Source organism: Cervus canadensis, chromosome 21, assembly GCF_019320065.1.
Source record: "Cervus canadensis isolate Bull #8, Minnesota chromosome 21, ASM1932006v1, whole genome shotgun sequence".
Taxonomy (NCBI): domain Eukaryota; kingdom Metazoa; phylum Chordata; class Mammalia; order Artiodactyla; family Cervidae; genus Cervus; species Cervus canadensis.
The window spans coordinates 55022781-55041646 of NC_057406.1; the positions used below are offsets into that span (position 1 = coordinate 55022781).

The window sequence follows — 18866 nt, forward strand, 5'->3', positions numbered from 1 at the left end:
TTGTATAAGTACATAGAGCCTGGTCAATTTCTTATCTGCTTTTGAGTTAAAATATTTCTTTTGAACTCCATACATTCAGAAACCCAGGAGTAAAAAAAAAAAGGCCCCCAAGACTGAGATTTCAGGCTCACCTCACTCCCACTTCTCTGACTGGTGCTAGCCATGAAATTCTAAACTTTGTCTTCCTGCTAGAAGGTACTTGCTGGAGGTGGGAAATGGGACTTCTATTTCCTGTTGCCACTTCCAACAGTACCCAACCCATTTTCGCGGACGCCTATCCAGTTCAGAGCCCATGTAGGTTCAGTTGGTGGAGGACACTGGGGAGACAATGTGGGGGCTGCTGTCCAGCATGGAAGAGAATAAAGAAAACCTGTGTCCAGCCAAGCCCATCTGTGCAGCTGGCTTCCAGCCGCCACATCAAGGTGGTGGGAATGGTCAGACGTTCTGCCAACTTCAAGTTTGGAAACTGTTTTCTGTTGTTGCTGAACCGTGACCTCCCTGTACCTCCCCTGTCCACTCTGGTCCCCGGGCCAGCAAATGCCTTGGGGGCATCCTGATTGCCAAACAGGAAAGTACAAAATAGCACACAATTTGAATTGCAGAGGAAAAACCGAAGCAAATAAAGACATATTAATTCACCGACCAAACAGGCGGATTTGGGGTTGGCCAGTGATTTTACTTTGGATGGACTCTGCAGATCTATTTGTGAGAGCAGAATGTTATTTCAGTTCAGTTTAATGCAATTTTGTTTTTGTACAGAAAACACTTGGTGTGGCCTCTGTGCTGGGTCATCCCTGCCTAAGTCTTTCTGGACCAGGACCATGGGATCTTGTTTGGTCCTGGCAGGTCCCTCTTGGGTTATATATGGATGATGAGATGAGATAGGCACCTGTGATAGAGTGGGTGCCCCAGGCTTAAAAACACCTTGTAAGTTTGTTCTGACCACCTCTGTTCCCCCACCTCTCAATGAAATTTTACAAGACTAAAGTATTTTGATGAGCTTGTGTTTCTCCTCGTCCTAAGGAGAAGCCCCAGGCCTCAGCTTACAGTGCATGTTAGAAGCCTAAAGATGCTCAGGATGGACACATAACAGAAGTCATGGTAGTGGCAGAAATACTAATAATGGTGACGGCAAACACATAGGGTTTGGGATGAGCCACACACTGTCCCTGGTGTTTGTACTACTTAACCTTCACAGCAACTTTATGAAATATTGTCACAGATTAGGAAACAAAGGCACAGAGAGGCTTAGTAACTTTCCTAAGGTCCCACGGCATCAGGGCTGGGATTCAGACCCAGGCAGTCAGGTTCCAGAGACCAGGCTCTTTAATACTATGTCATGCTGCTCTTCACTAGTAATAAGCACATCACTTATGAGCCACATGAGGGGCACTGGGCCAAGACAGAGAGATTTAGGAAGCAGGAGCTCTGGGGACACAAGAATTTGCCTGAGGCTGGACATAATGGAGCTCAATTATGGAGCACAAACTCAAAGTGGCTTCCTGATTACAGAAACTTACTTTCCCTTGAACTATTCTAAGCTCGGACCATGTCAGGGTAAGGAAGGAACTGGCTCCCTGTGCATGCAGAAACTTCCAGAAGTAGCCAGCTTTATAGAACAGGTCTGCTTATGACATGTCATGTCTAAACGAATGCAAGTCATTTTTGAGCCAGGAAAGCACAGACGTTACTACTTAAAGGAATCCCTTCTGCTTTTTTCCCTCCCAAGCCAAGGTCTCACTCCTTCGTTTACCTTCTGTATTAATGAAGCAGCAGACGATGGAGCCAAATCAATTCAGGAAGAATCAATAGGAAAGTCCTGGCAAAGATGCCTTCTGCCCAACAGTTAAGCTGTTACAACCTGCCTGTGGGAGTTAATGTAGAGGAAATAGTCCCTGGGGCCTCTGGGAGGATGGCTTCCTGCCAAGGATGCTGTTTCAAAGTTGGACACAAAGATGGAGGCAGAATCTTTAGGGAGCTTGGCCTGGGATCTTGCCAAGCTCTCTTTTTTTTACAGCATACTTGAAAACAATCACTTGCCTCTTTCACACTGAGCTGCCTTGCCTAAATTGCTAAACTTGCCAATAGGTTCCATGTTTTGCCATCCCTGGCAGCTAAGGTTTGGAGGGGCCCTTGATTCATCTGGGGCCTGACTTCATGTCTGACTACAAGAGTAGACTCTAAGCTCATGTGGGGAGAAACAGGATAGGAATCAGCTGGAGTAGGGAATAGACGATGAATTGAGAAACGCAGTGGGACATCCAAACTGGGGAAGGATGACAGATTTACCAGAATAGGCAGGTGTGTGTGTGTGTGTGTGTGTGTGTGTGTGTGTGTGTGTGTGTGTGTGTCTGTGTCTGTGTGTGTGTGTGTGTATAAAGGGTAACCTATTTGACAAACATTTATTGAGCACCTACTCTTTTTTGGGCTAAGTGCAACCTGAAGTAAAAAAGAGTGATAAGATCCTAGCACTGAAAGAGTTCAATCTGTAATTCAAACATGGCTACTATAATGCAAAATCCATTCCATTCTGGTTAAGGTCCTTCCCTGGTAGCTCAGACGGTAAAGAGTCTGCCTGCAACACAGGAGCCCCAGGTTCGATCCCTGGGTCAGGAAGATCCCCTGGAGCAGGAAATGGCAACCCACTCCAGTATTCTTGCCTAGAAAATCCCATGGACGGAGGAGCCTGAGAGGCTACAGTCTGTGGGGTTGCACAGAGTCAAACATGACTGAGCAGCTAATTCAATGAGAGCATCCAGCTCCCTTTGATGGAGACACTCTCTGCCCCTCTGATGGCATCACCTCGATCTCCCTGACTTTGTTGCTAGTTTTTGTTATTAGACAATTTTTTCTTCGGCTGAGTCAATGAATGCAACTTCTTTGCTGTTTCCGAGTTCCATCTGTAAAATCTATTTGAAGACAACTGTTGGGTGTTTCTTCTTCACATACTATAGAAAAAAGAAGCCTCTTACAATCTCCAAGACAATCCCTCTCTTCTCTGTGTTCTTACTGCATATACTAAATGCCTGTCTTAGTCTTTGTCATACTGGCTCTCTCTAATTCTTTTTATATTCATAATCAACTAATATTTACTGAGCAACTCCCTTCAACCAGATGTTGTAATAATAAATTTCGTAAGATGTTTTGTTTAATTCTCGTTCCAATTCCCAATCCTCATTCCCTGACAGGTGGTACATTCTCTTTACAGATAAGAAAATTGAGGCTCAGAAAGAGGAGGTTGTTACATTTCTCCCAGTTTCTGTATCTGTGGAATGTGGATGCTAATACTGACCTTGTAAGGCAGTTGTGAAGAGTAAATAAGTAAAATGTACTTTTGCAGATAGTAGGTGTGTGATAAATGGGAGCTATTTTTTTTCCAGTAACAATCCTTTCATGGTCAGCCTATTTCATTTTGCCAGTGATGATGATAATAATGATGACAGTAATAACATTTACCTAATATACACTCTGTCCAAGATATAGTGCCAAGAGTTTCACATGCATTACTTGCCTAATCAATTCAGGTAACTGGTAACATTATTATCCTGTTTTATAGAAGAAGTTGGAGGCCAGAAACAAAGTTACTTGTCCACAATCATAATAACCCTAAAGAACAGGGCTGGGATTGGGAAAGTTCAGTTGGCTCCTAAGCTCTTGCTCCCAACTGCTTCTTCCTCTACCACACCTTAAAACTGAGCTGCTGTCTATTGCATCCCATGCGATCTAACTGCTGGGTACCAAGAGCCCTATCACAGTGCCACGTGGGGCATGAAGGGAAACTGGGGTGCATCACAACCCTGTGGATGTACGAGGATCTGGCAAAACGTAGGCATGCAAAGGAAAAGTCCCAAATGAGGAAGAGCTCAGAAAGGGGTCTGGGAGACCATGGGATTATCAGAGGTGCAATGAAGAGAGGGCAGGAGGCACTGAGAGGAGAAGATTTTGGATTATGGTGAAACCACAGAGTCACTCCTCCAGAGATGACTGCAGCCTGAAATTTCTGAACAGCAATTATGAACATTTAGGGAAATTAGCTCCAAAGATGTCTGCTTTCCTTTTCTCTCTTCTGCTTTTCCCTGCCTCCTACTCCCCCCATCCCAGGGTTTCTTATCTGAATTCTTGCTCTTATAAACACAATCATCTATTCTAGTTGCCTCACTGTTACTAAGAAAGCAATTCCAGGCACACCGCAGCTGGATGCCAGCCCTGAGATGTGGTCCCTCATATGGTTCAGGCCTCCCTAACCTCCCTGTTTGTCTTGCCTTTTTCTCCAGTGATCCGGGCCAAGGTGGTAGGGAAGAAGCTGGTGAAGGAGGGGCCCTTTGGCACGCTGGTCTACACCATCAAGCAGATGAAGGTGAGTGATAGCCCGACCCCAGGCTCCAAGAGGGTTTGGGGGTGGGCGGGGGGCAAGGTTTCTGTCAGAGAGTCTTGGCCAGTGGAGGCAAGTGGAATTGGACTTGGAGTGTGTTAGCTTGGTGTCTGAGCCCCACCCACAGCCCCTCTTCCTGGCAGGAGAGGGACGTAGATGAGGCAGCAGAAAGGGAAGGGTGGTGTTGGTGGTGGCTGTTTCATCCCAGAGCCAGGGCAGGTGGAGTCCCTCAGAGGCAGCTGTTAAGAAGCTGGGCTCTGAAACCAGACAGCAGACAGTCCTGTTATCTAGTTACTATGAGCTATTGGCTAAGTCACTGGCCCTCCCTGGGCCTCAGTCTTTCTGTCTATAAAATGGGGGCAGGTAGAAATGTTGACTAGATGGTCTCTACAGGCTCTTCTGGGGTTTGACTTTTTAGGATTAAATAATGCCTACATTTATGCAGTCACTAAGGTTACAACTTAGGTTTGACCTCTCAAAACTTTACATTGAACTTACATCAAAGGAACCTCAAGCCAAAGTAGGAACTGCACCCTCTTTCCCTGTTTGCTTGGGTTTAATTGTCTTCTCCCATCCCAGTAGTTAGTATCATCTATGAAGCATATTCATATAACTGAGCATATTTGTGAGCACATTAACATTAGGAAACACATGCAGGAAGCATGCCTTCAGAAAAAGCACATCAGATTAGAAACCTAGGGAGGCCGCCGCCTAGTCTCAGCTCCATCCCTCCACTTGGCTCACTTGCGTTAGAACTGCCCCCTTTCCTGGGCTGAGTTTTGCCATCTGTTAACAGTGTGGGGTGGAGCCCTCCTGGCTCAGGCATTTCGGGATTCTAGGTGCCCTGGGACATGGGCTGTGTTGCTTCTAAGCAGGAGCCAGTTTGGGTGCCTTGGCACAGAGGACTGGGCCTCTACCCCGAACAGCTTGGCAGCTGGTCCATCACTCTGTAAGCACCTCCTTGCATGCAGCACTCTGCCAAGAACTGTGGAGGCCACAGGGGAGATGCGGTCCCTATGTTTAGGAACTATAGTCAGGCGAGAGAGCAGACATGTGCGTGGCAAATCAGGAGTTTGAGATGGGGTGTGCCCAGGTCCCAGTGGACTGCCAGCCTGAGTACAACTCAGTGCTCATATGTGCATTCTCAGCAATTAGAGTGGGACCAACAGGGACGCAGTAAACGCTTATCCATAATGAGGAAATGAGGAACCCTGCAGAGGAAACAGTCGTGGGGAGGACTGAAAAGTAGGGAGAGACACAGCCCTGGGTGGTACCCGGCCATCTCGGAGGCAGACCTCCAGGCCTCATAATTCCTGCGTCCTGAAGCCCGAGGTTAGATGTACTGAGTTTGCAGAACCTGTTGCTTTGGATTCAATTTTGGAAACATCCACAGCCTTCTGGTTATGTAATGTCCAGAGTCAGCCCTGGCCAGCTGCCCTTGGCTGCCCAAGCCTGGTCATGGGACCAGCTTATGTCTTCAGACAGCCATGGGGAAAGAAGAGTGGGTGGAGGGGGGACCAAGAAGAGCAGTAACAACCCCAAACCCCACTGTGTAACCCCTGGAAGCTGGCAAGCAGATGCAAAAGCAGATTAGACAAAGGCAGAGGTTCAGGAGATGCATTCCCTGTCTTCTCGGAAACAGCCCTTCCCACTGTGAGAGACGCTCTGCAGCTAGCAGAGCGCTGGGAGGGGAAGAGCTGGGGGCAGCAGTTCCTAAGCTTGCCCAGCTCCTCTCCTTCCTTCAGGGCCTGGATGCCAGGGTCACCAGAGGCCTTGCTATGGGCACAATGTCCCGTTCCTGCCTCACTGGGGTAAGAACAGCCCCCTGGGCATTGTTTAGAGGCCAAATGACACTTGCTCACCTATCCGCTTCAGAGAAAACACACCCATTCCCAAGATGCTGGTCTTAGGCTGTTCATTCACCATCTTTCACCCAGGTCCATGGATCAGAGTGCTGGGCATTAGAAAATAAAATTCCCTGTCTTACTTGTGACAGAGGCTCAAAGAGAAATGAGTTGCCCAGAATCACACATTTCATTAAGGGCAAATCTAGTTCCCAAGCTGAGGTGTCAGGACTCCTTCCCAACCCTGGGTGTTCTTTACATGACTCCCCAAATCTCCCTGAAATCCTACTTCGATCATCAACCACCATCTAGTACCTTGGTTAACTCTGCCCCTGCTACCAGCCCACTATTAGCTAAACCATAGAACTGGTCACTGCCCTTCTATCCAGAGAGGCCACTGGATTCTGCTGGTCTCCAAGTGCTGACGGCTAGGCTGAGAAGGTGCGGGACAGAGGAGCAGGAGCAGGCCGTCCTCCCCTCCCTCACCCCCTTTCTCTCTTCCTCCCTGCCTTCTCTGTGCCTGCACTGCGCTTTTCTGAGCTGAGGATACAAAGATAAGTGTTATAATGAACAGAAGGCTCCACACAAGTAACAGTGAATGAACGTTTACTATGTACCATGCATCCTGATAAGCCTTTGCATGGGTCAGTCCTCACAACAGCTCAATGAAACAGATAAACATTATCCTCTGTTTTACAGGTGAGACTTGAAAGGTTATACAGCAGTCGAGACCACTTCATTAGAAACTAGTAACTAGAGTGAAATTAGAGTTTTTGCCTACAAGGAGATTACAGAGCAGCAGGCTGATTCACTCTTCCTGCCCACTTTGGGGGCTCCCCCCACAACACGCCATTTGTATCTAATTCCCCTAGGAAACAAAAGGAGGTTAGCCTGGGTTTGTGGATTTGTTATCCAGCAGTGTAGCTCTTGACTTGCAAAGGGTGTTTGGAAAAAATCTTTGTAGGAAGAAAGGGGAAGAGGCCTGAGAGGGGAGCCTGCAGGAGTTTTGGCACTGGTCCCTGGGCGCTTTGTTCTAGAGGATTAGAGTCTACCCAGAGAGTCAGCTGGGGAAAGCAAGGACTCCCTTAAAGCACGGCTAAAGGAACTCAGAAGACGTGAGAATTTGAGCTGCGCTATCTTACCTCACTCTTTTCTGAGTTCCCAATCTCTCACCCCCAAAATTCTCACCAGATGAAAGGCAGGCAGACCCTCCCCCATATGCTAATTCTGGAGCCTCCGGTCATCCTCTCAGGTATATCTTGAGTGTGCAGAGGAGAGACAGGGAGGGTGTTAGAATGTTGAGGCAGCTTATTGCAAATTCAGACTTGGAGATTAGCTGGGGCTAGGCTGCGGAGCAAAGGTGGAAGTTCCCAGAATTGGATGTTCTAATCTTTGGGGACCTTATGTCTCATCAGGACTATGAGAAAGCATCTGCTTTGCTGTGGCTATAGTTTATGCCAAGGAAACCCGCTCTCAGACTGGCTACAGAGGACAGCATGTAGGGGACATGATGTCCCAGCTGGTCTCGGGCAAAGTCCCATGGGAAGGCCCGCTGGTCATGTGCTGTGCATGTCCTGACCCTGGGGAGGACAGATCTGCTGGACAATCGGATTGCCTGGCCCCCAGGACTTCCTTCCTTCAGGGCTTTGTCTAATCAAAATGAGCAATGGCAGCCTCTCGCCTTTGAAGCTCCAGCTGGAAGCCTCTCTGGCCACGCCCTCCCTGCGCTCCCCCTCCCTCTGGCCGGCCCACAGGGAGGGGGAGCCCCCCGGCCCCCCACAGCCCAACGCCTGTGGCTCTGTTCTGTGCTCTGCCTCCCCAGCTAGACAGCCCGGCCTGTGAGAGAAAATCCATGCACTTGGTACTTCAGGCAGGTTTCTACTGCCTCTGAAACTCGACTGCCTGTGAGAACCAGCGTGAGCTAAATGAGTTCCGGCTAGAAAGCGGCGGCCAGCACAGTGCTGATCTTCCACAGGAAAGTCAGAAATATCTGACATAGTGGGGACGGTTCATGCTGCGAATATTGATAAAGACCAGGCGACATTCCATAAGAAACAGGCAAGACTCCCCAAACTCAGAAATTTCTTTCTCACATTACTTGCTCCTTCACTCCAAGGGAAGTTAAGTTCTTGGAACTTCATGTACTTACTATCATGAAGCGAGGCCGAGAGGCTTGTAAAGTCCAGTGTGGTGTGTGGGTATGTATATATGTGTGTGTGTGTATACATACATATACAGCAATGAAATATTATGATGGAACATTTTGCAGCCTGAAAAAAGGAAATGTTGTCATTTGTGACAACATAGGTGAGCCTGGAGGACATTATGCTAAGTATAATAAGCCAGACACGGAAAGAAAAATATTACATAGCCTCATTTATTTGTGAAATCTAAAAAAAGTAGAATTCTTAGAAACAGCGAGTGGAATGGTGGTTATCAGGATCTAGGAGATGCAGAAAATGGGAGATATTGGTGAAAGGTTGCAGACTTTCAGTACTGAAGTCTGTGTGAGTTCTGGAAATCTAATGGACAGCATGGGGACTATAGTCAACAACATTGTATGACATACCAGAAAGATGCTAAGAGAGTAGATGTCAAGTGTTCTCACACATAAAAAGGTAACTATGTGAGGTGATGGATGTGTTAACTAGCTTCCTTGTGGTAATCACATCGTATACATATATCAAAATAACCCTTGCATACCTTACATTGATACATCTTTTATCTGTCAATCATACCTCAATAAAGCCAGAGGGGAGTGCAGAAGAAGCAACCTGCCTACTTCTGAAACCACCTTTAACTACTTGTACCAAGAGACGAGGCTGGGCAAGACATGTAGGAAGAAGGGGACCAAGTTCTTCTGTCTGCTCATGATGAACTTCAGTATAATTTGTTTTAAAGTAACTTTAACTAAATGTGTGCCAGGTGGTATTCTAAGGCATTTAATTCTCAAAAACACCTTATAAAGTCAGTGGGTTGTTGTTGTTTAGTCACTAAGTCACGTTCAGGTCTCTGCAAACCCCTGGATGGCAGCACGCCAGGCCTCCCTGTCCTTCACCATCTCCCGGAGTTTGCTCAAACTCATGTCCGCTGAGTCAGTGATGCCATCCAACCATCTCATCCTCTGTTGCCCCCTTCTCCTCCTGCCCTCAATCTTTCCTAGCATCAGAGTTTTTTCCAATGAGTCAGTTCTTTGCATCAGGTGCTTTGCCCCATTTTAGAGATGAAGCAACTGAGGCCCAAAGATAGTAAATGACTTTCCAAGAAGCTAATAAGTAGCAGAGACAAGATACAGACTCAAGCTGTCTGTCTATAGAAATTGAGTTTACCATTAATCTTCCATTGAATTCACTGGACTAGATTAACCACCTTTCCAATTCCAAGATTCTCTGATTTTAGGACATTATAAACCCATTATAACCCTTCTAAATTTTTCAAACCAATTCTAGGTCTCTATGGCTATAGACATAATAATACTTTAGGATCAATATTTAGATTAAGTTAGATTAATATAAAGAAAAGACAACAAAATGAGTAAAAATCTGCCTAACTTGACCATACATTTACTACAAATGTATTTTCAGAATTGACCCTAAAAGGCAGCTCTGTATTTGTCAGACTCAGTCATTTATAATGTATTAAGATTCTGACTTTGTGTGTAAGTGCTAGAAACCATGTTAAAATAAGGTGTTCTTCAATGCAAAAGTAGCAATGATGCTAAGCTGATTTCAACAAGTTGAGTTCTTACTGGGCAGGGCCTTGATTCTCACTCATAAAGCAGAGAGGAGATAAAGGGAACAGACCAACATGGAATAAACTGAGGCTCCAATGGGCTGTCCTGAAAAACCTAGAGCGAGTACTGAGTTGGAACACTTGCCAAAACGTCAAGGGTAATCCACACCAAAACGAGAAGTTGCTGGGCCTGGAAGTACGTGCAAGGGACGTTCTCCCAAGGCCACACATGATGGCATGCACACAGAGCCCTCTTAGGTACGGTTTCTATTAGAGCCAGAGAGGCACCATCCGCCACTGAGGAACTGGGGGGTGGGTGTGACGGGCCCCTGCCCCCCGCAGCATAACTGAAAACGTGAAGACAGAAGCCGCCCCCACACCCTGCTCTTGGCTGCATTTCCTTGTTTCGTTGGAGAGCCTCGAGGGGGAAGAGGGTTGAGAAGGGAGGCCAGGTAAATTAAAAGCACCTGCACTGATGGTTGTACACAATTAGAACAGTACTCCCCTTAAAAAGGAAGTCGCTCCCAAGCCCTGTCAGTCCAATAGACCCATTATGATGGCGGGGCAGGGGGAGGGGGAAGGGGGGCTCATGGACCACCTATTCCCACCAGGCAATAACCACTTAAAAGAAAACAGGGAGAAAAAAACCACCCATTAGATTGAATGGGAGACACTTAGATGAGACACCAGTGAGGTGATGTCTGGCTTTTTATTAATTACCATAAGTAAATTAATAACGCATGCCAGAACTAAAGCAGAAACATTGTCTTATTGGAAACCCTTGGGATAACCCCAGAGACCACCAGCCATCCAGGGCTGAGAACTGGGGGATAATGGGATTCAGCAACACCTCGGTGCCCCCTCCCACCCCTACCAGCTCACACGGTTAACAGTTGTCTCAACAGATCAGGGCCCGCAGCACGCTCGTGGACTTGACCTGGAATCACCAAGTGGGTTCAGCCTCCATTATGTTCACACTGCCGGCTCTGAGCACATGCTGAAGAAGGAGGCACATAGCTATAAATGGCACCTGCCTGCATCAGGGGCCCTTAGCCATGAGCTTGTGAAGCTGCCAGGGAGACGGCATAGGATAACGGTTAAGAACAAGTTCTCCTGCTTACATTCCTGTCTCTGCCACTCACCAACCGTGTGGCCTTAGACAAGCCGCTTAACCTGCCTGGGCCTTGGGCTCCTCGCCTATAACATGGAATGGGAGGTATGACTGGCTGGATGGGAAGGTTTCTTGGGGAAGGCACCAACCCTGGCTCAGAAGAGAGAGGAGCAGGTGGCTTTGCCTCTGGAGTGAAGACCCTTGGGCAGGTAGTTCAGTGACCGGCCACAGTGGCCTCTTAAGGAAATCCCATCCCACAGCCCAAGTGACAGCATGTGTTCTGAGGTCTGGTCTTCCTCTCATGACATTCCTTCTGCCCACAGATGTACCGAGGATTCACCAAGATGCCCCATGTGCAGTACATCCACACAGAAGCTTCTGAGAGTCTCTGTGGCCTTAAGCTTGAGGTCAACAAGTACCAGTACCTGCTGACAGGTAACGGCCCACTCCAGCATCTAGGTCAGGGTTTGGCCAAGGTCCACGGCTCTTCAGTTCAGAGGATGAAGGGGTTGTAGTCAGAGCAGTGTTCTCAGGGCCCTGGTGATGTGCCCGCTGAGTTGTAAAAGAGTTATCTAGAGCTGAGTCTATCTTACTCGGCCAGTGGTGGGAGCTTGAAGTTCCTACGTGAGGCTGGGTTTTAGTTATTTTTTCAAATTAATTTTTATTGGAGTACAGTTGCTTTAGGAAGCTGGGTTTTAGTCTCCATTCTACCACTGATTGGGGAGGAAATCTAGTTTTGCAATTTCTCAGCTTTACTATAAGTAAAAAGAAATTGCTAGTACCTATTGCTTTCCACATCTGTCAACCTATTAGGTCTGTCTTTTAAAGTTATCCACTTTTAGGCAATCAGTGGAGAAAAGGAAGAAAACAAAAGCAAGAACAAAAAGTCACTGATGTGAGAAGAGAAAGTTGGTCTCTGACCCCAGCTCCAGTGCTCACTGGGTTTGTGGACCTTCCACAAATCGTTGCTTAACCTCTCCAAGCTTAAATTTTCTGCATTTGGAAAATGGGAATACAATCCATCCTAAAAGGTGTTGGAGAAGATGAAATAAAATCATGGGACTGAAAAGTACATAGTACATACATTTCCTGGCCTAAGGAGGTTACTCAGTAGGCATGAATTCCTTGTCTTCTGGCTGGGTTCTGGACAAAATAACTCTTCCCTTGTCTCTTTCCTCCTCTAGGCCGTGTCTATGATGGCAAGATGTACACAGGACTGTGTAACTTCGTGGAGAGGTGGGACCAGCTCACCCTCTCCCAGCGCAAGGGGTTGAACTATCGCTATCACCTGGGTTGTAACTGCAAGGTAAGCCCCAGGGAGCAGGCAGGGGAGGTGCTGGCTTGCAGCCCTAGAAACGTCAGCTCCTCCAGTACTGGGCGCTGGGCCCTTGGGCTGGGAAGGGCGTACATGTCAGGCCTGGGCAGAGGGGCAGGTCTGAGCAGGGGTGGCGAGGAATGTGGCACCTATGCTGAGCAGCGAAGAAGGAGAGGAAAGAATGCCTTTCTGCTGTAATCTGTGCTGCCCACTTTGCAGCTGCTGGGGCAAGAGAACTCTTCAGCATTCTTGACCCCCTGCCCCCACTGTGGCTCAAGGTTGTAGAAGGTACAGGATCCTTAATGGCAGGTCCTGCCAAGCAGTCCCAAGTGGGCTTGCCTAGGCAGCTGACTCACTGGTGGCCCCCACCCAAGGCGGCTTAACTGGTACAGGACTGCTGATACCACTTGCTTCAGAAGGTCACTCTTCAACCTGGCCCAACTTCTTGACCCGAGCACAGAGTTAGGGCCCACAGCCTTGCTGCTGTGGGAGGCAGTTGGGCCAGTCTCTCAGTTAATTCTCCTAACAACTCTGCAAAATTGAGAGAACAGTGATTACTACTATTATAGTTTTAATTATCTCCATTTTGCGGATGAGGAAACAGGGGCCCAGAGAGTAGCTAGGCCTAAGTCACACAGCTCACTAAGTCTGATTTCCAACCTATGGCAGCTGGACTCTACATTTTTATGCTTTAATCTTTCTGATTTCTCAATTTTGTACAACTGCTGAGAACTCCCATGCTTGCCTGTTACCACCTGAGAGGAAAAGCTCTCCCAAATATCTAATTCTACCACTTTCTGACTGTGTGACTTGGGGCGAGTTACTTAACTTCTCTGAGGCTCTATTATTTGTAAAAGGGAGATAAATCAGTTGTGAGAATTAAAGAATAAGATAGAAGCACTCAGCAGAATGTCTGGTACACAGTAGGCGCTCAGTAAATACTGGTGAGTGTTATTTATATTGTCCTCACTAAGGGAGGGATGTGGCTGGCCTCCACCACAGAGAACTCAAGTTCTGAGTCCAAACTTGGGCGAGCATCAGGCCTAAGTCCACCAACCTTTGGTTGTTATCTCACTGCAGATCAAACCCTGCTACTACCTGCCTTGCTTTGTAACCTCCAAGAACGAGTGTCTCTGGACCGACATGCTCTCCAATTTCGGCTACCCTGGCTACCAGTCCAAACACTACGCTTGCATCCGGCAGAAGGGTGGCTACTGTAGCTGGTACCGAGGATGGGCTTCCCCGGACAAAAGCATCATCAATGCCACAGACCCCTGAGCGCCAGACCCGGCCCCACCTCACCTCCCTCCCTTCCCACTGAGCTTCCCTTGGACACTAACTCTTCTCAGATGATGACAATGAAATTAGTGCCTGTTTTCTTGCAAATTTAGCACTTGGAACACTTAGAGGAAAATCTATGCTGTCATATGGAGTTTATTTGGAACCATCCTCCTGGCCCCACCCCTCCCTTTCTTTTTGGTCTTTGACATCACCCATTTCCACCTGGAAATCTTTGGTGTCGTGCCAGAAAGAATGAGGAATGGGTACTCCTATTCTTCGTGATGATATAATCTATATTTTTCTAGGAAAACAAAAATTGAAAGACTACCCGATTAGGGCACTGTAACATCTACCCTTCTTTCTTCTTCCCCATCTCACCATCTCCCAGGCTCTCCTCCCTCTGCCCTTCTCTTCCCTCTTCACAGTACATAAAGGACACAGACAAGGAGGCTGCTGAAAAGCCAACTGTTTCAAATCAGTCAAGGGCAGCCAGCAGATAGACCCAAGGTACGCGGAAGATCTCACACACCGAGGAGATGCTACTGCATGTCCTCACCAGGCTGTGTCTGTCTGTGTCTGCACGTCAGAGTGAGGGAGGGAAGGAAGAAACTGCAGGAGGGTCTGGATGATGCAGCACACACACAGTTCCCCCATCCCACCGATGCTTGGGTTGACCAGATGTTTCTGCGTCTGGAGCAAGCAGCCAGGCCAGAATAACTTCTTGGTTGATGAAGACTTAAACATCTGCCTGAGGTCAGGAGGCAATGTGCCTTAGACAAAAGCTCAGGTGAGAGACTAAGATGAATGTCTTTCCTCTCCTTACTTCCCACGAGATTTCCTCCTGGAAACGTCTTCGGTAGATCTGGCCAGGAGCTTGCCTTTATGTAAATTGGAGAAATATGAACACCATACACTATCCACAGATATAGAACAAGTAGATTTGGGTAGAGGATATTATTTCCAAAGTAGCATTTTAGTTCACCTAGGGGGGTGTGTTTGCATACACATTTACATATACCCAAGTGGGGACATAAGCTAATTTTTTTTTTTTTACAGGACACAGAATTCTGTTCAATGCTGTTAAATATGCCAATAGCTTAATCTCTTCTATTTTGTTGTTGTTGCTTGTTTGAAGAAAATCATGACATTCCAAGTTGATCTTTTATTTTTTTTTTCATTTTAATTAAAATTTGAAATTCTGAGCACCCTCAGCATCCCTCTAATTGGGGTCATCTGACCTCTGTCCTCCTTTTCTCCTGCTTCATGTTTGGGGCCTTCATGTAACTGCCTTTACTGGCGTGGCTCAGATGGGAGATGCGAGTTAGTGTGGGTCAGGGCCTGGGCACAGGAAGGAAAGCTGCAGTGTCCTGCCTTGGCTAGATGGCCACCTTTCCTGGGTCTGGGGACAACTTGCTCCTTTTCCTGTAGCTTACTGGCAGGTGAATGCCACCTCCTAAGGCCCTCACCTCATAGAATTAAAAGTGGTGGTCACTGGGAAAACCTGACTCTGCAAACAGCTGTAGGGTTTTTGTTGTGTTTTTTTGAAATAAAACTATAATATAAATTCTCTGATTAAATAAAATTATTTTAAGTTTTAGTGTTGACAGTGAGATGCCAAGAGTAGGTGATAAAGTATATTTTACAGAACTGAGGATGCTAGGATGGTTACATTTAACATGATGGCTCTGTCTCTTTTTTCAGATTATGGGTATTTGTCCTCTATTAGTATTTGTATCTTCAGTTCATTCCACTTTAGGAAACAGAGCTGCCAATTTAAATGGGAGAAAAAAAAGAAGCAGACAACACAATGTAATGTCTCGCTCACAAACACAAATGCCCAGGCAAGGTGTTTGGCAGAACCTCAGAGCGAGAAGGCAGTCAAGGCATCTGGTTTCCTCCAGACTGGTCTCATTACCTAGTACCTTTCACCTTGTGGTTGTGACATTTGGCATGCAAGAAACAGCAAGCTTTGCTCTCTCAGTGGGGCAGCGTAAGCAGAAGGAGCTGAATTCAGCAGGCCAGTGGTTTTTAAGGGGTAAGCCCCAGACTTGGTGTTTAAAGATTTTCTTAATTTGAACCTCAAAGTTCTACAAGGTGGAACCCCTAACCCGATCTGCACAGGTGCCCTCCCACAACTGGACATCAGTGTGACCTCCAAGAGGCATCTGGCTATTCTTGGTCCCTGGTGGGGTCACCTCCACTCACACAAAGAGGGACTTGAGGTGAGGCCTGAGGACAAATCACCTGAAGTTTCCCTCTGAAAAGTTGGTGGAACCACAGTCCCATCTGCCAGGCCCTGGCGAGGAGAACAGCAGGTCCTGAGCAAAGAAGGGTCCTTTGCAGAGTGATGTCAGAGGGCGGTTTTTGAGCTTTCTATAAGCTATAGCTTTGTTTATTTCACCTGTTCACTTACTGTATAATTTAAAGTCATTTATGTAGCTGAGACACCTCCGTATTTCATTCATTTCATGAACGTTTTATTTTGCTAAATCTTATGTCATGTGTAGGCTGTAATATGTGTACACTGTGTTTAAGAGAAATGAAAAAAACAAAACCCACATGCCACCATTTTTCTGAATCAAATTCTACAGTGGAATGGAGGGTAAAGACTTCTACTGTGCAGGCAGCTAGACTGGTAAATGGGGGAACTAGAAGGAACGAGCACTGCAGAGTCCTCTAGACTCCTTCCTCCCTGTTGGCATCCTAGTGCTTTCTGGACTACGAAGGAGGAGAGAAAAAACAGCAAGTACATTCACATCCTTGCTCTGTATCAACTGGTCCTGGGCACTCTGCTGGTTATTCCCATTCCTTTTCCCCTCTAGTCCATCCGTCCACCCCATTGAGAGCCATGGTTTCACCTAAACATCCAGGGCCACGGGACCTGTGATTCTGAGATGTCTTGGCCTCCTCTGGCCCTCTCTTCTGCCTCCCTATGCAGGAGGCACCACATCTAGGCTCTTAACTCTCAGGCCAGTGCTCCATCTTGCCAGCACTGGGAGACTCCTGTGCTTTTTTACCCTTGCACAGCCCCAGAAACATGGCAATCAGGCTACAGCCCATGAGCACCATTTTTCATACTGTGGTTCTTGAGCAATTAAAAAAAACTGACTTATTGGAACAGCTGTCTCAGAGAAACTGTGGTCCCCAGAAGACAACACCCTACCCTGCCTCTGTCCTTCATCATGTGCTAGCTGACCAGCAACATGGATTAACCAAAAATGACACCCAATGTTTGGCTCCTGGCTGTGAAAGTAAAAATATCACTAAAAGAGTTTCACACAAGAAAAACACTTTAAAAATTCTGACGGCAAAAACAAAACACAGTGGGCGAGTGTTGGGGAGATGGATTATCAACAGCTTCCAAACCGGCTCCTGGGAGGCACGAGAAGGGCTCACGGTCCGAGGGGAGGGGCTTCATGAATTCTCCCAGGCACCACCCTCCTTCCTCCGTAGCTGGTCTGCTGTCCTGAGACCCAGAAGTGATGGAGAGAAACCAACTAGAGAAAACCCTGTCTGGAAGGAATGTATTTGTTGCTAAATTTTGTAGCACTGTTTACAGTTTTCCTCCATGTTATTTATGAATTTTATATTCCGTGAATGTATATTGTCTTGTAATGTTGCATAATGTTCACTTTTTATAGTGTGTCCTTTATTCTAAACAGTAAAGTGGTTTTATTTCTATCACATACCTGCAGTCTCTTGCTTTTTTGTGTCCTGACCGCCACTGGGGGTTATGGCGACCACAGAGGGTCTCAGAAGTCAGGTCCTGCCTGCTTTGGCCCCTGGCCTGAGTCGCTTCCCTCCATTCAATTCCACAGTATGGACCCACCCTGCCCCAGCCCTTTCCCCAGGCGGGAGCATTTTCAGGAGAGGCATCCTAGACTTCCTGTGGCAGCTAGTCCAGCTCTGACCTTCTTCCCTGATTCTATGACCAAGGTTCGCCCCAGTTCTATGGAATCTGGATCAACATCTGGATCATTACCTGTTAGTGGTTCGGGTATTCCCAGACTGGAGCCCTGACTTAGCCTTCCCTATTTTCTTTCTTAGAATCTCAACCTAGTGGAAGTGGGAGGGGGAGGCTCAAACAGCAGTCCTTGATGCCAAATGCCTGCCTGGAATTTCAAGTATGACTTGGCCTAGTTGGGAATGCCAGGAACTCACTACAGCCGTGCAACACCCCTCCCCCACCCCGGCCCCACTCAGAACTTACAGCTGGGCCTGACACCCTCAATGGGCTGGGCTGGCGGCAAACCCCTCACCCAAATATTATCCCACTGTTGACAATGTTTCAAGGTATGGCTTTGCCCCAATTTTAAAACTACTCTATTTTGAGAACCTATTGTACGCCACTGAGAAGGCAATGGCACCCCACTCCAGGACTCTTGCCTGGAAAATCCCATGGACAGAGGAGCCTGGTGGGCTGCAGTCCATGGGGTTGCTGAGAGTCGGACACGACTGGGCAACTTCACTTTCACTTTTCACTTTCATGCACTGGAGAAGGAAATGGCACCCCACTCCAGTGTTCTTGCCTGGAGAATCCCAGGGACGGGGGAGCCTGGTGGGCTGCCGTCTGTGGGGTCGCACAGAGTCAGACACGACTGAAGTGACTTAGCAGCAGCAGCAGCAGTGGACGCCAAGCACAGTACCCTGTACACATGACCGTGTTAAATCACAACAACCCAGTGAAGTGGTTCCACCGTCATCCATGGTTTTCAACCAAGGAAGCTGAGGCTCACAGAGATCCAAAGCCTAGTAAGCAGACAGAACTGGGGTTCAAACTCAGGCTGGTTTGAGGATAAATCCTAAATTTTCTTCACCGTTTCTCACTTTGTTGGAATATGCCGGGTTCCACATGCCCCCTTCTTGTTCCAACCAGCACACCCTGGCTGGTAGGACACCTCACTAGATCAGATACAAGGGAAAGATGGTCAATGAGAAACATTTTTGCCTGCTTAGACTGTCCCCCCACCTGGAGACACCTATCAGTGTCTCCAAATAGGACTTGGAAGCTCAGTTGCCTAAGCTTGGGACTAAAAGCAGACTGTTGGAACCCTGTTAACCATCTTGTGCCCCAAGACTCGTGTTCTTTGCAAGGTATGCATGGGGCCATGGCCCTGCATTCCTTTAACCAGTTTAACAAGACCACTGACCATGAGAGCAGGCATGTCACGGACTCTTTCCAGCAGCCCAGAACTCTTCCATCCAACTTCT

At 47.3% G+C, this 18866-nt stretch overlaps 2 protein-coding genes across 2 annotated transcripts in view; one reads left to right on the top strand and one right to left on the bottom strand.

The window, feature by feature from the left end:
- The window catches only part of TIMP3 (TIMP metallopeptidase inhibitor 3), a 58569-nt gene extending 41228 nt beyond the window's left edge, over positions 1 to 17341 (top strand). The window contains exons 2-5 of the mRNA XM_043441352.1: positions 4275 to 4357; positions 11383 to 11494; positions 12244 to 12365; positions 13455 to 17341. Of these exons, the coding sequence (XP_043297287.1) occupies positions 4275 to 4357; positions 11383 to 11494; positions 12244 to 12365; positions 13455 to 13652 (515 nt within the window). The 3' untranslated portion in view covers positions 13653 to 17341. The remainder of the gene's footprint in view (positions 1 to 4274; positions 4358 to 11382; positions 11495 to 12243; positions 12366 to 13454) is intronic.
- The window catches only part of SYN3 (synapsin III), a 465440-nt gene that overhangs the window by 301638 nt on the left and 144936 nt on the right, over positions 1 to 18866 (bottom strand). The gene's annotated exons all lie outside the window — the stretch shown is intronic.